The sequence below is a fragment of the Helianthus annuus genome, chromosome 1 (genome assembly GCF_002127325.2).
Source record: "Helianthus annuus cultivar XRQ/B chromosome 1, HanXRQr2.0-SUNRISE, whole genome shotgun sequence".
Taxonomy (NCBI): Eukaryota; Viridiplantae; Streptophyta; class Magnoliopsida; order Asterales; family Asteraceae; genus Helianthus; species Helianthus annuus.
The window spans coordinates 50910086-50935713 of record NC_035433.2 but is presented as its reverse complement, the minus strand read 5'-3'; the positions used below and the strand labels follow the sequence as shown (position 1 = coordinate 50935713).

Below are 25628 nucleotides of genomic sequence, written 5' to 3'. Positions count from 1 at the left end.
TTATTCCTTGTTTGTTGGAACCTTTACTATTTTATCTTTTGGCTGGAATGAATGGATTAGTTTTTTGAAGTTTATAAAATTTGTTACAGTTCTTGTTCGGTCGATTGGATCACAAATCGTCGGGTTTTCTCGTAGGTAATTACGAGAGGTTATCACAAGCTAGAGTTCTAGTTTTCCACTGTTACGAATCCGTATCAAGTGGTATCAGCAGCTTCAGGTTCACAGGATGTCTGATTGGAGAGATCGTCGACAGACTCACCGCAGATTCGCCGCCGGAGGTAGCGGTCCTGATCAACGTGATCCGCGAGACACCGAGCTTGACCGTTTTAGGGATCGGATTCGTGATCTCGAGTTCGAGAATGAGTATTTGCGAAATCAAGAGCAACGACGTGATGATGAACGCACCAGGACCGATTCAGTCGTGTGGGATGATTACGATCACCACGACGATTTTCATAATGTTTTTGCACGTCAACAGCGCCGCCAACCGTCCCCTCAACGACCACCGATTGATCCGCTACGGGCACTTGGGTTACGTACGGAAATACCGGCATTCGAAGGACGCCTCCACGCTGATGATTTCCTTGACTGGTTACAAACAGTCGATCGAGTTTTTGACCTACGTGACATTCCCGAACATTTAAAGGTAAAAATTGTGGCTATTCGTTTTCGTAAATATGCTTCATTATGGTGGGAAAACGTTCAGAAACAACGTCACCGGGAGGGTAAACACAAAGTCGAAACTTGGGAGAAAATGAAACGGCTGTTGAAAAACAAATTTTTGCCCGTTAACCACAAGCAAGACTCTTTTTTGGATTACCATAATCTAAAACAGGGTTCTTTAACGGTCGAGGAATTTATTTCGGCTTTTGAACAACACCGTTTGAGATGTGGTATTGAAGAGGAAGACAAACAGATAATTGCGCGATTTTTGGGGGCACTTAGAACCGATATAGCCGATATTGTCAGCCTACAACAATATTGGTCGTTTTCGGATGTTTGTTTATTAGCACATCGGGTCGAAAAACAGTTAGCGTTAAAGGGAAAATCCACAGCCCGATTCACCTCCAACCAGCCCGTACCAGCCTTACCAAATTCCGTTAAACCTGAGCCCATTAAACTGCCAGCCCCAACCCCGCCCGTTATCCCTTCTTCGGCCCAGAATCAGGCCCAGCGGTGTTACAAGTGCCATGGGCTTGGTCACTTAAAACGGGAATGCCCCAATAAGCAAGTGATTGCTCTCATCGATGAACCAAAACCGGTTTACGACTCTGAACCGGATGACGTTAACCCCGACACTACCCACCTAATTTTACCTGACACTGGGGAAGCCTTGGTTATTCAAAGGGTCCTCAACACCACCGTGGCCGATCCCTCAGACGACGCCTTGTGGCTTCGAAACACGATTTTTCGAACCAAATGCACCGCAAAAGGCAAGGTTTGTACGGTCATTATAGATGGGGGTAGTTGTGAAAATATCGTGTCCTCCACTATGGTTGAAAAGTTAAGTTTGCAGCTCCATGATCACTCGGAACCATACCAATTGACATGCGTTTCATATTTTACTCGGTCGACCTTGGCAATATGATCGTAGAGCTAAACATGATGGGTTTCGCAATACGTACTCGTTCAAAAAAGACGGTATTCATATCACCCTCACCCCTTGCGACCCACGTAAAGACCCCGGCCACTCCACGATTGTCCCAAAATCAGTATTCACGACCCTTTTTAAGACCGAAACGACCCAAGTTATTTTTGGCTTACTTCTGGCCGAACCGAACCCCGCCACTGCCCCTATACCACCTACGGTCGCACCATTAATAGCCGAGTATGCCGATGTTTTCCCCAATGACATACCCGCGGGTCTACCTATGATGCAAGACATCCAACATTGCATCGATTTTATACCCGGGGCGAGTATACCTAATAAACCGGCTTACCGTATGAACCCAACCGAATTTAATGAGCTTAACCGTCAAGTGCAGGAGCTGTTGGAAAAAGGGTTAATTCGGGAGAGTATGAGTCGGTGCGCCGTGCCGGCCTTGTTAGTGCTGAAGCCGAATGGCACGTTTCGTATGTGTGTCGACAGCCGGGCGGTAAACAAAATTACTGTCAAATACCGTTTTCCTATTCCGCGGTTCGACGATTTACTCGATCATTTACACGGGGCGAAAATTTTTTCAAAAATCGACTTGCGAAGTGGTTACCACCAAATACGTATGCGGGAAGGCGACGAGTGGAAAACGACCTTCAAAAACCCGGGACGGTCTCTACGAGTGGATGGTCATGCCGTTCGGTTTATCGAACGCCCCGAGCACGTTCATGCGCCTCATGAATCACATCTTCAAACCTTTTATTGGTACGTGCGTTGTTGTTTACTTCGATGATATTCTTGTTTATAGCCATAACGTCGACCAACACTTGGGTCACCTACGAGCTATCTTTGACGTTCTGAGAAACCAAAAACTATTTGCAAACAAAGAAAAATGTAACTTTTTGCAAACGGAGGTGATATTTTTGGGTTTTTTATCTCCGGTGGAGGCTTGCGTATGGATGAATCGAAAGTTACCGCAATTACAAGGTGGCCCGCTCCTAAATCGTTACACGATATCCAGAGTTTTCACGGGCTAGTGTCTTTTTATCGGCGGTTCATACGTAATTTTAGTTCAATCGTGGCACCAATTACTGAATGTTTGAAGAGTTCCAAATTTATTTGGACAACCACGGCACAGAAAGCTTTCGAAACCCTCAAAGTCGCGGTCACGCAAGCACCGGTTCTTGCTATTCCGGATTTTACACAGGTTTTTCAGGTGGAATGCGACGCTTCGGGTCTCGGAATTGGGGGTGTTTTGTCGCAAAATAACAGGCCAATCGCTTTCTTTAGCGAAAAGTTTAGTGACACGAGGACCTATGATAAGGAATTTTATGCCATTGTTCGAAGTTTGGAATACTGGCGCCATTACTTATTACCAAACGAGTTCGTTCTTTTTTCGGATTATCAGGCACTTAAATTCATCCAGGGCCAAGCAAAGTTAAACCCGAGGCACGCCAAATGGGTGAAACACTTCAGGATTTTAATTTCGTCATTCGCCACAAAGCCGGAACCGCTAACTCCGTTGCCGATGCTTTGAGCCGCCGCCCACTGTTGGTTTCCACAGCCCAGTTTCATATTCGGGAATTCGACTCGTTCTCGGCCCTTTACCCCGAAGATCCAGATTTTCACGATGTTTGGCGTCTTACTGAATCCGGGTCATACAAATCGTTTGTTAGGCACAACGGCTTATTGTTTCACGGCTCGAGAATTTGTGTTCCTTTATCGTCGTTTCGGGAGTCGATCGTGTTGGAATATCATCAAGGTGTCTTGGCTGGCCATTTTGGTAGGGACAAGACCGTTTCACTTGTCAAGGAGCGTTTTTAATGGCCGCACTTAGCAAAAACCGTTTCCATGGTCGTCAAACGTTGTCGGACATGCCACCTAGCCAAGGCCCGACACTCAAATCATGGCCTTTACACACTGCTACCGGTTCCGCGACAACCATGGGAGGATGTTAGCTTGGATTTCGTTTTGGGCCTACCGATCACGCAACGAAAAAAGGATTCCATTATGGTCGTGGTAGATCGTTTTTTCCAAAATGGCACATTTTTTACCTTGCGCGAAAACTTTTGATGCATCTCAAGTGGCGAAATTGTATTTTAGTGAGATTGTTCGCTTACACGGGGTTCCGAAAACCATCACATCGGACCGGGATGTCAAGTTCGTAAGTCATTTTTGGCGTACATTGTGGAAGCGTTTGGGTGCAAAGTTACAATTCAGCACATCTCATCACCCTCAAACCGATGGGCAAACTTAGGTGACTAATCGTTCTTTGGGTAATTTGTTGCGAAGCTTAGTTAGAGATCACCCGAAACAATGGGATCTAGTGCTAACACAGGCGGAATTTGCTTATAACCGCTCTAATAATCAAACTACGGGTCGAAGCCCATTTTTTGTTGTATACGGTCGCCAACCGTTTACACCATTAGATCTCGCACCTTTCCCGGAGACCGAGCATTTTAGTGTGGAAGGTCAACAACAAGCTGATCAAATAAAGGAATTGCATCAACAGGTTCGTGACCAAATAATCAAACACAATTTGCAATACCAATCAAGAGTCAATGAACACCGGAAGCGAGTTGTTTTCAACGAGGGGGATCTCGTTTGGATATTCTTGAGGAAAGATCATTTTCCACCGGGTCGTTTTGGGAAGTTACAACCTCGTGCCGATGGGCCTTTTCGAGTGCTAAAGCGTATAAATGACAACGCCTACAAAATTGATTTACCGGGTCACTACAACGTTTCGGCAACTTTTAACGTGGCAGATTTAACACCGTACGAGGGAGAAAGTTTGGACGACTCGAAGGCGCGTCGTTTTTTAGAGGGGGAGGATGATACGGATCCGACCCACAATGCTGAGACCAACGTGGAACAAGACCGAGCTGACATTGGACCAATACAAAGTGGCTGAGAACGACCAGGCCGGCCCAATTCGTTTCATCCAGCCCAATTGTCTGCATTATCTTTTTTCTGGTTATTTAAAATTTGAACTTGGTTTTTTTATCTTCTGTTTTTTTTATTCCTTGTTTGTTGGAACCTTTACTATTTTATCTTTTGGCTGGAATGAATGGATTAGTTTTTTGAAGTTTATAAAATTTGTTCCAGTTCTTGTTCGGTCGATTGGATCACAAATCGCCGGGTTTTCTCGTAGGTAATTAAGAGAGGTTATCACAAACTAGAGTTCTAGTTTTCCACTGTTACGAATCCGTATCAAGATCCAGTCCTTTTTAATAAGCCTGGTGACCTTTATTGCAATAAGCCCAGCAACCCGCAACTCCAGACTAGTGTATAATTGTATCCAAATGTAAATAACATGTAACAAAATAAAAACAATAAGTAACAAATAAATGTAATAAATGTATGTAAATAATAAAATCCATGTATTATATGATTAAGTTGTATTAGTTTTAACAGTACCATGTGGTATGGTACCAGTTCGGAACTACTAACGGTACCTTACCATACTCGTACCGACTGAACGTATGTGGTATTCAATTTTGGTTTTAGATAAATTTTGGTATATATACTATGCGGTATGATCATGGTTCGGTAAGGTATCAATACCGATACCATGCCTAGCTACAGGTATACTTCAAATCATTCTAGTAAATAGTAGAACAAAAAACAAAAAAAGTAGAAATAAACATTTAAAAAACTGAATATTAATGGCTAAATGTTATATACGTAGGTACACTTCAATTCATTCTATGCTTTATCTTTCCAACAATTGAAAATGACTAAAATGGTCATGTATAATTTTCATGATTGTCCATGTCACATGCTATACTCGAAGTTCATTTTAGTTATTTTGGTGTTACGAGATTTGGTTTTAACGATGCTTGAAAACGTGATATATCATTGGCATTTGGTATGAACATCGCTAGGTTGAAATCTTCCATTTGAAAGCAAAGATTGCAGTCAATGGAGAACAAGGGCGGATCCAAGCTTTGGCTTGGGTGGGCGGGCGCCCCTTTTAAAAAAAATTAGTGTATTTTCGAGGTAAAAATCCCGACTGCACCCTTTGAAAATTTGGTTGAACCCTGTTGGTGCAGTTGTCTGTCGACTACATCTTCGTTCGAGTCTTAGAATAGGACTGATTGTATAATATACGGAAAACGAGAAAACATATAACAATTAGGCCCATTAGTGTTTGGACCGCTCGAACGGACATATGTTAGGTCCGCTCGAACGTCAACAGTCTGGACCGCTCGAATGTCAAACATCATGGATCGCTCGAATGTACAAGTGTGGACCGCTCGAGTGTCACATGTCTGGATCGCTTTTTGGGCTTGTCCAATGAGCGATCCCAAAGGCCTATAAATAGCCTTGGAGTGGTTTCAGTTAGTGTGGTTGGTAAAATCGTGCCGAAGTGCTGCCGGTGCAAGATTTGAGCTGTAAAAGATTGTTATATCAATAAACAAGTAGTTAAAGTGATTTGTCTGCTATTTCTACCTTAGTTTCTTGTTATTCCGCACCTGAAACCAAGGAGAAAACCTCTGAACGTTTCATTTAGGTCAGAATACGATCCAACAATTGGTATCAGAGCTCAGGAGGAGGTTCTCTGCAGAAAATAGCCGGATTTCATCACTTTTTCTTACTTCTACACCTTCTTTTCTTCGTTCGGAAAGTTTTAACGGTCGGAATCGTCTCAAAATCCCAGGGATTTTGCGCAACTACACAGAGACAAACCCTTGAAAGTTTGGAGCCAAAATTCGAAGTTTAAGTGGGTCAAAAATGGATTTGAAGTTGATCCGCTCGAACGAACAGGTTCTGGTCCGCTCGAACGGACACTGATCCGGTCCGCTTATTTGGTCCGACCGGTCCGCGCATTTGGTCATCCGGTCCGCTCCAAGATCAACCTGTCCGGTCCGCTTTTAGTCAGCCATCCGGTCCCCTTATTTGACTTGTTCGGTCCGCTTATCTGAACAAGTCGGTCCGCTCCAACAACCATCCGGTCCGCTTTTCTGACATCCGATTCGCTCATTTAACCCATTCGGTTCTCTTTTGTGTCCAATTGCTGATTGGTCCACTTATTTGTCAACAAACACGTGTCGGGTTTTTGCGAAAAATGGCAATGGTGTTTGATGAACAGGAGAACTATTATTTTGAAAGATTTAATGATTGGCATCACGGATTTCTAGATGAGGGTTATAGAAAAGTGAGCAAAGATGGATGGGCAAAAAGGTTTAAATATTTTGTGTGTCTGAAAGACGAAACGTTGGAAGATCTTAAAGACCGATATGGTGTCTTACTGAATTATTTGAAAGATCATGAGATATATCCGTCAAATGCTGAGAAATTAGAAAAGTTTGCAGATGCATTACCGATTGAATGAGATGAATGTTTGAAAAATTTAAGGGAGGATCCAAATTTTTCAAAATTACCAGAAAGAAAAAGAAAGAAATGATCAAGGTTTTGGAGAATAATGTATTAGATCTGAGTTCAGATGTAATTGAAGAGATACACAAAAGGGTTGCTAAATGTGTCAGGGCAAAATATGTGCTGAAATACGATTTCAAAAGAGGTTGTTATATTGATGATAATGGAAATCCTCTTGATTTCGTTAAAATTTTTTGTGCAGGTACATTCATAGCAAAGGAAGAAGAAGCTCCGAAAGCTGAAGAATAGGTGAAGAATGAAACAATGTGCTCAAAATGCGATAACGTCAAGACTGATAATGACAAACTCGTAAAAGACATGGGAAGTTTGGCATCTGAAGTCAAAAAGTTGAAAGACGAGAAGCACGCTGCTGAAAACCAGATTCTTTGGTTACATGAAAATTGTGAGAAATTAAAAACAGAAAATGACAAACTGTTAAATGATTTTAACAGTTTAACATTGAAAAATCAAGAATTTGAAGAGCAAATGAAAATTCTTGAAGATGGGAGAAATGTGTTTAGTAAAAACAACATTGAAAAACAGAAAATGATAAATTCCCATCTTCAGAAAATTATCGAACTTGAAAAAAAAATGAATGTGCTCAAATGAAAATCAAAAAGTTGGAAAAAGAACTTGAAAGCAAACAGAAATCATCAGTAGATGAAGATTTCTGGATCAAGTTGGAAAACAAGAATTTGAAAGCAAATGAATCAAAATTTCAAGAACAGATAAAAGTTCTGGAGAATAAAACATCTGTTCTTGAAAATTTGAAGGTTGAAAATGAAAATTCCATCAAGTCTCATCTTGAAAAAATATCTCAGCTTGAGAAAGAAGCTGAGAATTCCAGGATCAAGATTGAAGAACTTGAAAAGAAGTTGATCGGTTTTGTAACTTCATCTGACAAGTTGAATATTCCTTGTCCAAAACCAATCAACTCTATTCCAACAAGTGACAATGTCACAAACTTTGACAATGTCAAAGTTGAAGATTGTGATGAGACACCTGATGATGAAAATGTTAAAAAAGAAAAACAAAAATTGTTTTTAAATTTGAAAGAAAAATTTCAGAAAACTGTTTTGCAATCGATCGAAAAAGGTGAATGTTCTAAACAAAAGCCTTTAAAGAAGAAAGTGGAACAGAAATAAAAAGATAATAAAAGTTCATCGGTTCGATCATCCAATCAAAAACAAAAATTACAAAAAGTAAAAAATGAAAATTCAAAAATTGTTGTTAATAAGTGGTGCAGGTTGGACCACAGTGCTCAAGCGTCAAATACAGCTAAGAAGAGGAGAAACGACTATTACAAGGCCAAACAGTGTTATGACTTGAATGTTTGGTACGAAGGTGATAACTGGTACGATAACAGAATGTGTTACAAATGCGGTTATCACGGACACATTGCTGTTAACTGCCAGTACTGGAGTTATGAGACCAGGAGGTGCTATAATTGCAGTATCAAAGGTCACATTGCCAGAGATTGCCCAAGAAGATCGAATGACAGATTGAGGGCCAATTCTCAGAAAATGGCAAAGAAGAAACCAGTCGTTGTCAAGCCCAAAGAATTGAAAGTTTCGGGCCAAAACGTCAAAGAACAGAAGGTCAAAGAACCTAAAGTTCAAGAAACAAAGATAAAGTTTTCTCAGGGGCAGAAAGACCGACTGAGGAAAAAGAGAAAGAAAGCGAGAGAATATCTCGAAAAGATTTTGTCCTCGGGTTCGCCCGACAGATCGAATATAAGTTCTGATGAATCTACTCCCTCAGCTGTAAAGACAAGCAAAAAGAATTCATCAGATACAAATCTGGGGACAAAAGAGGAGAAGAAGAAGGAAAAGGTCGGCGATGAATCTGACGTGCCGAAGTCAGACAAGCCACCTTCAGGCGATGAATCTGGCTCATTACAGTCAGACAAGCCACAGTCAGGCAATGATTCTGGTATGGTAAAACCAGAAGAGCCATGTGTTGAGGTAAAAGTTGAGAATTCTGATTTAACAATGGATGAGAAAAATTTTCCACCATTGTTGAACAAGAATTCAAAATCACCCAAGGCTGGTCAGGCTTGGGTAAATCTGTTTAAATGAAAAATCCTAACTTGCCGGAGATCCCAAGATGGTATCGTGGATCATGAATCGGCATTTTTTTCTCAAAACTTTATTCGGTAACGTCAATCATACAAACGGTAAAAGGTTTGTATGTGTTTTTCTTACAAGAGGTATTAGATGAGTTTATGTTTTGCAAGTGGTACAGAGGATTCTGGACTGCAAATGGTAAATCAAGGACATTAACTTGTACTTGGATTTTCCTACTATTGTGTAGAAAACAAGATGATGAAGTAACCCCGTACCTAAACTGTTTGGTAAACAAACTAATTTTTCCGAAAAAACCATTTTGATTAAAACAAACTTAAGTGTTTTAAAATCATAATGGGAAAATAGTTTGTTGTGAGGGGGAGTTCTGATAGTTTACGCCAAGTGGATGGCGAATTGAAGCGATTCGATATCATGTTGTCACTTTATCTGTATAGTTTGTTTTCAAATTTTTCCAGAAAATCAAAATTGAAACATATTTTGATTTTAGGGGGAGAAAAAATTAAAAAAATTAGAAAATTTGAAAATGTCAAAAAACATTAAAAATTTAAAAATGAGTTTTGTTGTGAAAAAGAGGAAATGATTGTAAATTAGTGGACTATCACAGCACGCTAAAGTAATGTAGTGTCAAATGTAATAAACGGTCTCACTGATGATGTGACGATAGGTTTTTGTACATTTAGTAGATTTATTCGGAATATAAACCTAAAATTTCAAACTTGTGAAATTTGTGGGGAACACTACTTGGATATATAGGTAACCCCTGAAATCTCGTTTGAAAGGTCTCGTATTCTGATATACTAGGTGTTTATACTCTATGATGTCTGGGGTATTATTCCGGGACTTCTGCTGAACGGTAGTTCTGACCTAGTCCTTGGCTAATACTTTCCGCAAAATGCTTGAAACATAGCATAAAGCCCTCAACTGATTAGACAATAAAATTGATAATCATCTGTTGTAGCTGAAAAGATCCTCTAAAGGGGACACACTGCTAAGTCGAAGCTGATATCTCTCTGCTGAACGGAAGTTCTGACCTGAGATCCCTCAGTTCTCGCATCTTTCCCCTAATTTATGTACAGATATCATTGTAGTATTCTTGCCTGTAAGACTGAATATTGGGATTCTGGATACGGGAGTATATTCAAGAGGTGGGACACATGAATCGAACTAAGTTCATAAAACACTTAAATAGTATCCTGAATAGATTGAAAATTGTATGAAAATTTAAGAGGACAACTATATCGTCAATCTACGTGAATCGTTTAGAACTTAAAACGATTAAAAGCTTAACGGTGCTAGTGATGTGTCTCAAAAACTGATATGATCCTCTTACACAAACTCACAAAAATATGTTTGTACATATTTCATTTCTGCATTTAATTTCTGTTTTTGCATTTACGTTTCTTATTTTGAAAAATTCAAAAAGATTTTCGACAACTGATGTTGGAGAGCTGATATTCAAAATCTCAAAGGCTAAACATGATGAACAGACAGGTTGGTTAATGGTTTGAAATGTTTAAGATAATTCATTAATCTGAATTAGAAATTGGAATGTTTCAAATCTTATCAGTTTTAAATGTGAAGATTAAAACGTCAAAATGGTTTATTAAACTTGTATTCTAAGTTAAATGTAAACCTACATATTGATCTTCATAGTCTTTAAAATGATTAAATCTGAAACGATTTCTTATGAAGTGTTTGAGATGTATGCAGATGATGAGCTAAACAGAGAAAAGCCAGGAGATGATTTCTATGGTGGTAACAAATCCCAGACGACAATCCTAGCAGGATGATAGGGGGAGTCTGACGAAAGTTATAGCCAAAGAAAGATCCAGGTAGAATCCTGAAGAAGACCGAGCAATATCCGAGAATGTCATGTTGAAGACTCTCACTGAAGATTCCGTCAACATTCAAGGGGGAGTCTGTTGGTGCAGTTGTCTGTCGACTACATCTTCGTTCGAGTCTTAGAATAGGACTGATTGTATAATATACGGAAAACGAGAAAACATATAACAATTAGGCCCATTAGTGTTTGGACCGCTCGAACGGACATATGTTAGGTCCGCTCGAACGTCAACAGTCTAGACCGCTCGAATGTCAAACATCATGGATCGCTCGAATGTACAAGTGTGGACCGCTCGAGTGTCACATGTCTGGATCGCTTTTTGGGCTTGTCCAATGAGCGATCCCAAAGGCCTATAAATAGCCTTGGAGCGGTTTCAGTTAGTGTGGTTGGTGAAATCGTGCCGAAGTGCTGCCGGTGCGAGATTTGAGCTGTAAAAGATTGTTATATCAATAAACAAGTAGTTAAAGTGATTTGTCTGCTATTTCTACCTTAGTTTCTTGTTATTCCGCACCTGAAACCAAGGAGAAAGCCTCTGAACGTTTCATTTTGGTCAGAATACGATCCTACAAACCCTTTGTTCGCAACCCCAGAAAATAATTCTTGGATCCACCACCAATAGAGAATAGAACGTCAACTCCTAGAAAACCATATCATGGATGATTTAATTCTTAAAACACTACCATGGTTTTGTAAGATCTTGATATCAATGATGTAAATCTCCCCTTGTAATTGGCCCAAACATCAAATTTGAAGTTAAAGTTTATGGGGCTATTTGTTTACCTTTTAATGAGGTTCTTAATGGTTCAGACCTCTCACTGGTTCAGCACTTAATGGTTCAGACTGTTTGTTTCACGAGCAGATGTCTGAATGGTTCAGACATTTGCCTCTGAATGGTTAAGATTTATACAAAGTCTGAATGGTTAAGATCTCTAATCTTAATTGGTCAGACATTTGCCTCTGAACGGTTAAGCATTATATAGGCTCTTAATGGTTGAGACCTCTTACTGGTTCAGCACTTAATGGTTCAGACCTCTTACTGATTCAGCATTTAACCATTCAGATGTTGCCAAACAGCCCCTATGTTATATATTTTGTGTGCACATGGTGTACAAGATGATGTGATTTTTGGTGGATGAGAAGTTCAATTACTAAAGTTAAATAGTTGTAGTTATATAAAAACCATATTCTCTGACCTGTGCTTGCCTGTAGCTTGACATTTGGCTCATTTAAATGTTTCTTTTTTTAATTAAAGTTGATCAAATGATAAGTCAATAAGAATGATAAAGTATACAATACTAAACTACTAATTAGGGATAACAATGGGACGATTGAAAATCCAATCTTATATCTGATTGTAAAATTTAACCCGTTGAGATTCACAAATATATTGTTTATGGTTCATGGAGTGTAAGGCCCCGAACCCGGGAACTTCACATCTAGCAAATCATAGCATACACAGTTTTTAAACTGAAAATATCGTAATTATTCATAAATTAAAATAGCGAAAACATTCAACAATCTAAACCAAATAATAAATAACAAAAATTGAATCCGACAGTTCAAACAAAACTACATAACTAGGGATGCCAGTCCACAAGACGTCGGGTAACATCATGACCACACACCATGGAGCTAACCTTCCTATCACATGTTCATGCGAAAACTACTTACCATGCAAAAATTGTACGTACACGAAATGTACTTGACGCCTTGACAGCAGTTGTATACTTTGATTATTATAATAAGCAGTAAAAAACAAAAGTAGAAATAACATTTAATACAACGAAATATTATTAGCTAAAATGTTATAAGATTTTTAAGCTTTATCTTTCCATCAAGTGAAAAAGGATTTAACTGGTCATGTCACATGCCACGGCTAAAGGGTATTTTAGGGTATTTTGGTGTTACGAGATTTGGTGTTAAAAAATGTTTTGTTAGATCTTAATATATATTGGTTGTAAAATAAGGTCTCGAAGGCCGAGTACTCCTCGTCCCCGAGTACTCGCTACAAGATAGGCTGCCGAGGCATGAGTACTTTTCGTATAGGCCGAATACTCTCTGAGTACTCTCCGTCTAGGCCGAGTAGTTCCCGATTACTCTCAAATCCGACTAGGAAGTGTCGAGCAACTTTGCAACCATTTATATAAACCAGAAACCTCCGCTAGTAATTGTTCCAAACATCAAGTTTGAAGGTAGAATTATGATTGTATGCACAAGTTCAATTAGTGGAGTTATTGGTTTTGACACTTATTTATTTCGTCTCTTTAGTAAGACACATAAATAGTTGTTTGTGCAACCATAGTTGGATCATATATTGAAACGGATGATTTGCGAAAGGGTCCCTATTTCGTTGTTCGCTTAGGGTCTCCAAAAGCGTTGGAACTGCCCTGTCAGTCATGGTTGTGGAATGGAGTAGAAGTCCTTTGTCGAATTTGGAATTGCAAGAATTGGAGAAGTGTAACGAGTTAGCAGACGGGGTGATATTGTCTAATGGTAGGGATAAGTGGATTTGGGAAATGGAATCCCATGGTATCTTTTTAGTTAAATCCTGTCGCAATTTCTATCAAGAAATGCGACCTGGTTTTGTCCATATGAATGGGTGAAGTTGTTACCAAAGAAGATAAATATGTTTGGGTGAAGGGCAGAACAAGATAGGTTGTCTACTTTCGTCGGGTTAAAAAGAAAAAGAAATATTCATCGAGTGAAAATTAGGCCGGAACAAGATAGGTTGCCTATTTCCCAACTACGAATATGAAACTAATTAATCAAAGATAACATGTTCGTACGAAATATGTAAAACTGGTCGTTACGACTCTAGTCATGATTCAAATACTCATTCAAACATCCGATAAAATTCATAAATGGATTACTATCCACAAAAAAAGTTATTAAGTGTGACTTTCCTTTTTTGGTGTCTTCTTTTTGTCACAAGCAAACAAACATTAGTATGTTCTTAATAACGTCTAGGTTCATCCCTATATCCATGGATTCAATTATTACATCTATATACTTGCATGCATTTATCAAAACATTTTATCCGCACACTTCTTACAGAGTTCTTTTGTCCCACGATTATAACTTTCAGAGGTTCAGCTCATGGATTTTTTTTTTAAATATAAAGAATTTTTTACGCGCTTTGGTTTTAAATTAATAGAGTTCTTTTGTCCCACGTTTATAACTTAAGAGGTTCAGCTCATGGATTTTTTTAAATATAAAGAAATTTTTACGCGTTTTGGTTTTAAGAGATCAAATGAACACCTTAATGTTATGAAATCCCGATGATAAATAATCATCGCGATTTGGTTAGCATACACTCTCGGCTTGTAAAACACATCTAGATGAGCAACCTTTTTCTTCCACTAAAAAGAAACGTGTTTGGTTTATATATCTATAATATCTCACGAGTTGGACTAGAATGAAAGTTTGGTTTCAATACGATGATAATGGTTACCATATAAGCAAAACACGATGATAATGGTTACCATGTAAAATTTGCATATTTTTTTATAATCACTTTCAGTTTTATTGTCCACAGGCAAAAAATTATAGTAGTCAATGAATTAAGGATAATAGAAGGAAACTAAAATATTATAACCATCTTTTTTTATTTTTATAAATGCATTATCATTTTGAGACAAACAAATATAGATAATAAGGTCGAGATAGATGGATTGTCCTTTTATTTTATACAAAGCATTAAAGTGTACTTGAAGATTATAAAATTTCAATACGATAAAAACTTAATCAAGTGTTAACATAATTGTTATTCCAGCTTTAGTTGAATGGTAGATGTTTTTGTCACTTGAAGTAAAGACTAGGGTTTAAATCCTGATTGTGGTATAATTAAAATTTATTGATGTAGTTTAGGAGTAGAAATAGGAATAATGTGACTTTTGCTGTTTAAGAAAAAAAATATATTAACATAATTGAAATTGTTAAAAAAACATAATCAAATATCACACAATTAAACATCACATTCTATCAGTAATTAGTTTAACTTTTATAAAAAATACATCAAAAATTAAAATATATATAAAATGTGTCAATATTCTTTTTGTCACATTACAAATTTATTTTTTGGTTTTTCACTTTAGGTTGTTCTACCGAGTGTTGGTACCATAACAAACTGAAATTATTTTTTGGGTTTTTTTTTCTACTGCTATACTGATTGTCGATACCATAACACTACCGTCCACATTCCCAGTGTAACGAATCCGTTGCAATGCAAGTGCATCACCGGATCACCCGCTAGTTTTATATAAAGTAAAACATGAAAGAAATATTAGTTTTGAAAGTTCTGGACATATGTTGGGAGTCACTCAATACGTATAACACTATAACCCATCTTATATCATCAGGCTATTTTTAATTTATCATTTATATCATTTTAATTTATATTCTTGAAATTTATACCAATCAAAACAAAATAAGTTCTTTATAAGCTGGTCTAGTGGTTAGTCAATTAGTTTCTCTATTTGAGGTCCCAAATTCAACTCTTACTAGCATCACTTTGTGCTTATCCAGCGGTGATTTAGTTGGATGTTAAAAAAAAACAAAATAACCAAATGGCGGCTTGCAGTTGTTTTAGTTGTTCAACCAATGAGCGTCCAGGTGCATCACAATGTCAACCAACCACAAAATTGCGTCCGGGTGCATCATCTTCTCAAAGACACCCTCTCTCACGTGCCCCACCAACATCTTTCAAAGTCATCTTTTTATAATTTTTTTTTTATTTTTGAAACGACTAGTTTCATTAAAGTATACTATTAAGGAGTCAGAAAAAATAAACAGAAAGTTACAATAAGAAATTACATGGGGATGCTTTGAAGGGGCTGAGGGGTGCGCCCGATCCTCCAAATTTTTCGGCCAGTAGTTTTATATATGTAGTTTTCGTATTGAAATTTTTGGGTATATACGTTTTCGACCCCCGGTTCTATAGAAATTTTTGGGTATATACGTTTTCGACCCCCCCCCCTGTAAAAAATTTCAAGCTTCATCACTTATTACATCCATCATTATATATTCTTAATTAACACAAATCCAAGGGATTTGATGTCCTCCATTGTCTTCAAAATTGACGCTGTTTTGTTGGAGAAGTTCTTCCTCCACCGTCCCAAGTTAGCGTGCTTGTGTAACAAGAGCAAATCACGATCTGAAAACGCGAATATTGGATTAACACCGCACCAATTGCTCACTTGGTGTCGTATAATCCGACGTAAAATGGCAAGATGTGAGCATGTGATCGCTAATACCTTTCTAAAAGAAAAAAAAGAATCTTAAAACAACTAGATTTCAATCTATCATATTAACGATCCAATAACGCGATGCTCTTGCTACTGACGAATTATCTTATTGGAGAATCATTAGAAAAAAAAAAGGAGCCACAATCACCATACACATAACACCCGAACAAAATTGAAGAGTTATATCAATCATAACATAAGTTTTCTTCTCAAACAACTACTAGAAAAGGGCAAACAATATAGTGGTTTAAATTTATTTTTTTCTAAAAAGTTCTGAAACATAATTAGACCGGTGGGTATGGGGAGGATAGTCTCTTTAGAGACTACCCGCCACGTAGGCGCCACGTAATCACGGGAGGAGGATAGTCTCTTTAGGGACTACCGAAGGATGTGGGGACTACCGAAGGGTGTGGGGACTAACCAAGACTACCCCACCATTAATAATATATTAATATATATAAAGGAGGATAGAGAGTCGGATGGGGGGCCCACCAGCTTGCCCCGTCTTCACCGTCTGAATTCCAACGGATGTGTCGAGCCGGTCCCCAAGGGGGCGGTGTGCGACGTGGCTAGGGGGGGCCCCTCTGCCGATCCCATACCCAATGTTCTTATGATATATTAACTCAAATTGTAAAACCTACATAAAAAGTCAATAAGCTAACTTCTTTATATATTAAAAACCATAAACCTGTCTAAAATACGTGTTTTTAACTTTTATTTAAAAAAGACCTTTTACTTTTAAGGGTAGGTATAATTTTCTTTTCTTTTTTCTTTTGGTTTGGGAAACGTTGAATGTTTATATATTAACATTTTTATACGTGTTTTTAAGACCTTTTACTTTTAAGTTGGTACAATTTTCTCTTTTTTTTTTTTGTTTGGAAAACGTTGAATGTTTATATATTAAATTTTTTTAATACTTCGAGTCAGCTTTTTTAATACTTTGTTGAATGTTTATATATTAAATTTTTTTAATACTTAAGAGTCAGCTTTTTTAATACTTTACGCCAGCAAGTCATTGATTTTAAGTTTTCATGTATTTTTTACAACTGAATGACTATAAATACATATTAAAAAAATTAGGTTAGGGCTTTTTCAGAAAAAAAAAAAAAAAAAAGAACAATGATTTTTTATTGTTTTAACCATGGTTGTAAAACAAGGTTTCCAAGGCCGGGTATTCCCCGAGTAGTCGCTACAAGGTAGGTTGTCGAGTCGACTTTCTTCGACCCCGCCTAATTACTCAGAGACGGTCAAACGCGGTCAACGCCGGCCAAAATTGGATCTAGTAGGTCAGCTTTGGCCTAGTTTGACTTAAATATTAATAAAGCATAATTTCTATGCCTATCATATTAAAAAATGAATATCATTTTCACGTATTTTGTTATAAATGTTAGTAAATTTATGTTATTTGACATATATTTAATCTCCAAAAAGTAATTTCTTTATAATTTAACATGTCCGAATACCCCCTGAATACTCTCCGCCTAGACCGAGTACTCTCAACTCCCCGGTCGACCGACTAAGGAGCGCCTAGCGACTTTTGCAACCATGGTTTTAACCCTAATTTTTGTAACAAAAAATATCTGATGAATTCCAATGACCGAAACATACCGAACCACATTGTATTGTTTGGTTCGATTAACTCAGTTATGGTTTAACCGAATCATCAGTCAATAATTACATCAGTTAACTAGGTTATAGTTCGGTTATCAACTCACCCATTTTCGCTTGGCGTTGCAAGCAGGAAAGGATTCCGACAAGATCTGTCCTCCGATATAGGAACATCACTATCGAAAATGTGTTGTGTCCTCTTTGTGATTTCTGTGATGAATCCGTTGAACACCTTTTCACAAGTTGTTGGGTAGCTATATCAATTTGGCAACAGTTATCAATTTGGTGTAAAATTCCTAGTTTTTTCGCCTTTTCATTCCGGGATCTTCTCGAGTTCCATAATGAAGTTGGTATTTCAGACAGCAAGAGGGTCATCGTCCAAGGGTTGATTATGATTGGGTGTTGGTGCATTTGGAAGCCGAGGAACGCCCTGGTTTTTTATTCGATCCCCATCAAGGTAGTTAATATTTTTAATGACATAAAGGTGTTAGGTTTTTATGGTTTTCGTCTAGGTCGAAACACAAAGCTTGTTCTTGGGAGAATTGGTATAAAGCTGTGTATATATAGTTCTTGTAGTGTTTTTTTTGCCGGCCCGGTTTGAGTCGGTTCTGTGTTAATGAAGTTCACCTTTAAAAAAAAAAAAAACTCACCCATGACAGTGCGAAAATCTATAATACCAAATTAGGAGTAAAAGCTCAAATAGCCCAATCAAGTTCCGTGCTTTTTCTTCCCATTTTACACTACAAGTCAAACCTTTCATACTCTCTCCACTTCTCCACAAGCATCAAAGAGGGCAAAATAGTAAATTCCCACCAATCAACCCAGCCAGCAATGTCATTCCATGAGGGCAAACCTGTAAATTCACACTAGATCAAAAAACATGTTCTAGAATCTGAATCCAGATTTGGCTGATCAGCATCCCATAAAAAGCAAACCTTTTGAAACTTAACAACACAAATTTTCAAAAATGTCAACCCTCAAAATCACCAAGAAACACAATAAACATCTCAACAATCCCTTCCCATCAAACCCAAAATCTTTATCCATCAAGCAAGGAACTTTGTTGTTAAATTACCAAACTACCCTTCCACACCACCATATTTTCACAATTGGAAGTGATTTTCAGTTAACTTGGAGATCAGAAAATGGTGGGTGTGTGTCTATTTCTCATAAATCTCAACCTACAAGATCCATATGGTCAACAATCCCTGGTCAACCATTCATTTCTGCTGCAATGGCTGAAACAGAGGTTGCAGAAAGCAGGGGATCATTCATGATCAAAGATCGAAATGTTCGATTACTATGTAATCATCAAACTATTGAAGATATTAAGGTTTCGAAAGAAAATGAACAAGATTTTGAATCTGGGTATGTTGAATTTGGATCCGAATACCCTGTTGTTGAAATAACGGGTCGGGTTTTCGGTATGAGGAAGAACAAAAGTGTGTTGAATCAAGAAAAGTGGTATTCTTTAGAAAAAGACGTTCATAGTTATGCAAAGTATAGGCTTTTATTTGCTCAAAAGAATAATAATCAAATTGGGTTTCAAATAAAACTTGGAAAACAGAATCTTGTATCTTCACCAAGAATTTACAAGGGGTTTTTTCGAAAACCGACCCGAACGAGAAAGATTCGGGTCCGGTTATTCGGGTCTTTTTCAAATAGGAAACGGGTTGTGATGGATTCAAGTAGTGAGGAGGAAAGTGTAGCTATGAAAGATGGTGGAAATGATGAGTGTTTTAATAGAATTTGTTTTACATATTCAAGTGAAAAAAATGAAAGATTTTTTGGGTTTGGAGAACAATTTTCACATGTGGATTTTAAGGGAAGAAAAGTGCCAATTTTTGTTCAAGAACAAGGAATTGGGAGAGGTGATCAACCAATTACATTTGCTGCTAATCTGGTTAGCTACAGGTAATATAGTAAATAATAATGTATGTATGCCTGTATGTGTTAGATTGCAAACATATGTATGTAGAATTTCGATCCATTTAGTTATGCATTTAAGTTGTGTATCGTCTCAAGAGGGCGAATAGCTAGAAGGAGACGGGTCAAACATGTTCCTCAACGCATCCACTATGTCTGGGTTGCAATATTTATGAGGCTAAATTTGTGGAGGGTAGTAAAGTAGTACATATAGTGTTTGTGGGTTAACCTAACCCCTCCAGTTTTGATCCGTTACCCAACTTATATGTGTGTGTCTGTCTGTGTGTAGGGGCACGTATGTTTAAGAACATATTATATGTTGACAACCGTATAATGCACTTGTACATACTACCTTATGTGTGTGTGTGTGTGTGTGTGTGATAAGAGAATAACCAAGGAAACATTGCCATGTGATATCGTCATGCAGGGCCGGGGGTGATTGGAGTACAACTTACGCACCGTCACCGTTTTACATGACTTCAAAGATGAGATCTCTTTACCTAGAAGGTTATGATTATTCAGTCTTTGATCTAACACAAGATGACAGAGTTCAGATACAGGTACATTGGAGATGCATTTTGACTTTTGAGGTCAAAGCACCTAGTTTTCAATGATATTAGCATCATCGGCATATAATTTCATTTAGTTTGCTATTATGAAAATGTAAATAATTTATAACCGATGGTTTCAGATACACGGAGATTGTGTTGAAGGTAGGATATTGTATGGGAACTCACCTCCTGAGTTGATTGAACAATTCACCGAGTCAATCGGGAGACCACCTGTACTTCCTGATTGGATAATATCGGGTGCCATTGTGGGAATGCAAGGTGGAACAGATAAAGTTCGCCATGTTTGGGAAGAATTGGTGGCTCATGATGTACCAATATCGGCATTCTGGTTGCAGGTAGTATACACATATCCTGCAAACACAATAAGAAATATATAAAACAAAGTTATTATTTTAGGAGTTACTGCATTCATGTTCTATTACTTATATTTGGTGTTTGTGCAGGATTGGGTAGGTGAGAGAAAAACGGTAATCGGATCACAACTTTGGTGGAATTGGGAAGTCGATGAAACACGGTATCATGGATGGAAACAACTAATTAAGGATCTTAGTGCAAAACACATTAAAACGATGACATATTGCAATCCTTGTTTAGCTCCGGTAAGTATAAACTCCGTTAATCATAAAGCAATACGCACATTATCAGCCAGTTTTTAAAAATACTTATTTGAATGTTCAGATGGATAGTAAGCCAAACGCAAAGAGAAACCTGTTTTTAGAGGCGAAAGAGTTGGATATTTTAGTAAAAAACAAGAATGGAGAAACATATATGGTTCCTAATACAGCTTTTGACGTTGGAATGTTGGATTTAACGCACCCGAATACCGCAAAGTGGTTCAAGAAAATATTACAAGAAATGGTGGATGATGGTGTTAGGGGATGGATGGCGGATTTTGGTGAAGGTCTTCCTGTTGATGCTTGCATCTACTCAGGTTTGATATCCCAGATACCTTTTTTATATAATAACTAGTATTTTGACCCGTTGCGCTTTCTGGCGGTGTCAAAACTTAAAGTAACTCGAACTTATACCGTCAAATATTTGACCCGACTTGTTTTCGAACAAAATTTACGTCAAGATGTAGACCAACTAAAAACGCACATGAAAATAAGCACGAAAACGTATTACATTTGACCTGACTCATTACCGAGAGACAATTTACGTCGATACGTAAACCAACTTGGATTTATAACGAAACGTACTTAAAAATAAGCACGCAAGAAAATAGTGTTTTTTACGTTAAAAAATGGTACCACGAGTTGCGGTGGAGTTGAAACGTATAGTAACTCGAGTTTATACCGCTTAGTGAAAATGTATTGATTATACATTTATACTTGTAACAGAATGTATAGATCTAAAAGGCCAGCCAGCAGGGTGTTTTTAGCATTATTCTTACAACACTATTTTCTAACTCTGATTATTATTGAATATAAACATTTTCAGGTGAAGATCCTATTTCGGCTCATAATAGATATCCAGAAATATGGGCCCAAATAAACAGAGAATTTACGGAAGAATGGAAGAAGACACTGGTTGGGAAAGTAAAAGAAGACCCTTCAGAGTCATTAGTTTTCTTTATGAGAGCTGGTTTTAGGAATACGCCTAAATGGGCAACGCTGTTTTGGGAAGGGGATCAAATGGTGAGCTGGCAGGCTAATGACGGGATAAAAAGTGCGGTTGTTGGTTTGCTAAGTAGTGGATTTTGTGGTTATGCGTTTAATCATAGCGATATTGGAGGTTATTGTGCAGTAAGTATACCCTTTTTTAAGTATACAAGAGATGAAGAGTTGCTATTAAGATGGATGGAATTGAATGCCTTCACAACAATATACAGAACACACGAAGTAAGTTATATTCATACTAGATAGAGATGGATGTTTCCATCGTTTTAATTCCAAGTTGGTTGGTTTGGGCTATGCGCGGTAAAAAATCGGATATCGATCAAGGACCGATATTTGAGATATCGGTAATCGCAGTGGGATATTGATAATTCTAATATCATGTAGAATTTATATATATAGCAATTTAACACTAAGAATTCAGTATACTCTCCTACCATTAATATATTAACCTTTTGCAACTTGCAAAACACTAACAATTGTAGCAAACAGGAACTAATTAAGACTTAAAACACTAATAGTAGCAATAAGAAGAAAGACGAATGGTAGAACTAAGAAGAAGTTACTGATATCGGGAAAATCGGTGATATATTGGTCAATATCGCTATAATATCAGTACCGAGACCGATATTTTAGATGGGGACCGATAGCCGATATATCGGTGATATATCACCGATATTAACTGCATAGGTCAAATGGGTCAAATAAAACATTAGCTAGAAAGGAAACAGGGAATGACCAAGTCGAAAGTCACCCAACGTGTATTTGTAGTGAATAAAAACCTAGAATTAATTTGGGTCTATTTATTTTTGAACAGGGAAACAAGCCATCGGTTAATAGTCAGTTCTATTCAAATGAAAGAACGTTATCACATTTCGCACGCTTTGCGAAAGTATACAAAGCATGGAAATTCTACAGGGTCCATCTCGTACAGGTGATAAACTCATTATCTATATAAAACATACAATAGTTGAATATAATATTCTAACAAACAATTATGTTTATAACACAGGAAGCTAGTGAAAAAGGTCTTCCAGTTGTTCGACATCTATTTCTGCATTACCCTAACGATGATCATGTACACAAGTTAACCTATGAGCAGTTTTTAGTTGGTGATGAGATGTTGGTGGTCCCCACACTTGATAAACATAAAAAGAAAGTGAAAGCGTATTTTCCGGTTGGAGAAACTTGTGTTTGGAAACATATATGGACCGGAGATTTATATGACATACAAGGTTCAGAAGCCTATATTGAAGCTCCAATTGGCTATCCAGCAATATTTGTTAAAAATGGATCTATTGTTGGGGAAGAATTTCTAAGAAACCTGAGAGAATACAGGATTTTATGAATAGTTATGGCACAGTGTTGATTGGCCAAAAGGGAAGTTAGAAAATGATATTCACAAGTGTACATTTTATTACAAATTCAAATAGGGTGTCTGCTTACCCAGTTATTGTGTTTTTAAAAGCCGATGAAAACTTTGGAGTGTCTGGATGAAGAAAAATGCTCATAATTTTTTAGTTTTCTATTTTTAAAACGGCTAACTCACACACCCTCTAAACCTGCTCATAAATCTACACCAATGTCCATCATGTGACTAGTTACCTCACCCACTTGCGGACGAACACCTTTACCAAACACCTTGATACCGCTAGGATACAAGCAATTTGGTAAAAACGCTTATGTGACTATGTCCTAAATTAGGTTTTCACAGTAGTGAATGTAAGGAAATAGAAAGTTCATGTGTCAATTAGTTTGATTTTATATAGGTTTTGACTCGGTGAACACAAGTTGTCGGGAATCCTGTGTGTAGTCGCACATCACGTTGATGATGCATGCACTTAGGCAGAGTGAACAGTCATAGGTGCAAGCACTTTAGGTCATGCGTACACTATGGAAACTTGAGCGTTCACTTTGTATGTTCTATTGATCTTAATCCAAAACGAGTTTATTTACCGCGTGCTTGTTCCTGATTGTTCACGTAATGATTCTTGATCATGCTATGTGACCGTTAATTGTCATTGTTGACGATTTTGTGGTTTTATACTGGCAGCTTAGCAAATAGAGCAAGCAACTATTTATCATCAAAACTACCTATATATAATCATCTCATTTTAATTCTTCATCACAGTAATCAGTTAGAAACTCCACATCCGTACAATAATCTGTTTGAAAGAGGGGTTTAGGTCTACTGAATTATCACGTAGTCTCATAATCAAACGCATAAATTCAGATGACATATTATTTACTCAAACAGATGGTAGATGCGGTCAGTATAACTGAGGCGATTAATGCGTAAGCAGTTAAACTAGTGCATTAATTGATGAATATTAATGGATAACAAGCACAAACATGTTGTGTAGCATAAGAAAACTGACCTTTTACTTGAAGATTCAAATTCAAATTGGGGATGAAGATTTAGTAGAATAGAATCCGGGAATACCAGTTTACAACTTTATTCCACTGTTTGATGAACTTATTCGCATAAATTTATTGGATATACTCTTATTTTATATTCTTCTATTTAATATTTAATTAATTAAACATTTTTCTTTTTTGATTAATCAATAAAGATTTTTGAATCATATCTTAGGCTTTTCTTGCTTAATTACATTTTTGATTAATCAATAAAGATTTTTGAATCATATATTAGGCTTTTCTTGATTAAAATAAATAATTTAATTCAAATTTAAGTAGTGAAGATTCTCACAAGTGATGTAATGAGAAACATGTATGAATTTGATTTGGTAAGGTATTGGTATTCATTATAATTTAGGATACCATAATGTTCTTAGTTTTGAATACAACTTTAATTTCAATAATAATTAGGGTCGTAGTCACTCTCGCGTTGCATCAGGAGGCAATTGAATTTTGCTACATATTGCACACCATGACAACCGATGAATAAATTCATTAAATTAAACAAAATAATATCTAAATATGTTAATGTTATTTGCGTCATAGCTTGGCTCTGAACATCAAAATAATAATAAAATATAAAATATAAGGTAAATAACAAAGGTACGTGTAAAAGAAAACAACATGAACTCGGTCGATGTCGATGCACTTGTTATTGCAAACAAGAAAAAAAAAGTTCAAAAATATGTCCAAAAGGACATCTGCACTGCTCGGTTCTTTAAAAAGAAATTGAAAGTTAAAAGCAATTTTTCCGTACCACTATCTGTTTTATACATTAAAAAAAAGGTATAAGTTAGCAAAGGCTTAAAAAAGGCTCAAGTTAGCAAAGCCTTCCATTATGCTAAAAGAAGGCTCACATTAGCAAAGCCTTCAAGGCTCGTGTTAGCATAGTGGCACTATTCAACTTCCTTTTTTTATAGAGAGAAATTACATTAGAGTGTTAACATTTTTTTTGTTAAATGTATCGCACATTTAGATATTGTTTAAAAGTTAACAAATACAAATTATAGAGAAAATCAAATTAAATACCAAATGAAAAGCTATCGAAACTAGAATAAAAAACAAACACCGATACCGATGTTCGATTGGTATCAGTTGATCCAGTACGGTATCGATATGCCAGTACTCGCTTCTCAATATAATTTAAGAAACCAAAACTTGTTTAATTTGAAATGTTCAGGCAGGGCCGGCCATGAGCATGTGCCGGGTGGGCGCCGGCTCAGGGCCAAAAACGTAACAGGGTCCGTAAGGAAGAAGAGCATCGAGTTGGACTGAGATCGTTGCTGTTGTTGAAAGGGCAAAAAACTGAAACAGAACACAGTGGAAATTTTTTCGGCCGATG

General features: G+C 37.3%; 2 protein-coding genes and 1 long non-coding RNA gene across 3 annotated transcripts; 2 read left to right on the top strand and 1 right to left on the bottom strand.

The window, feature by feature from the left end:
- Positions 1-226: 226 nt before the first annotated feature.
- Positions 227-3418, top strand: LOC110889155. Its single transcript, XM_035987469.1, has 3 exons — positions 227-1503; positions 1595-2073; positions 3021-3418. The coding sequence occupies exons 1-3, from the start codon at positions 227-229 to the stop codon at positions 3416-3418; spliced, it is 2154 nt and encodes a 717-aa protein (XP_035843362.1).
- Positions 3419-17619: 14201 nt separating this feature from the next.
- Positions 17620-24344, bottom strand: LOC110866509. The gene is made up of 4 exons (XR_002551400.2): positions 24247-24344; positions 20418-20603; positions 18405-18607; positions 17620-18184 (listed from the first exon to the last, which is right to left on the bottom strand). It is a non-coding gene; the product is annotated as an uncharacterized LOC110866509 (long non-coding RNA).
- On the top strand, positions 18603-23321 carry LOC110866502 (sulfoquinovosidase). Its single transcript, XM_022115652.2, has 8 exons — positions 18603-19668; positions 20108-20240; positions 20372-20587; positions 20696-20851; positions 20931-21183; positions 21693-22093; positions 22686-22802; positions 22881-23321. The coding sequence occupies exons 1-8, from the start codon at positions 18722-18724 to the stop codon at positions 23214-23216; spliced, it is 2559 nt and encodes an 852-aa protein (XP_021971344.1). The 5' UTR covers positions 18603-18721; the 3' UTR covers positions 23217-23321.
- Positions 24345-25628: the final 1284 nt, after the last annotated feature.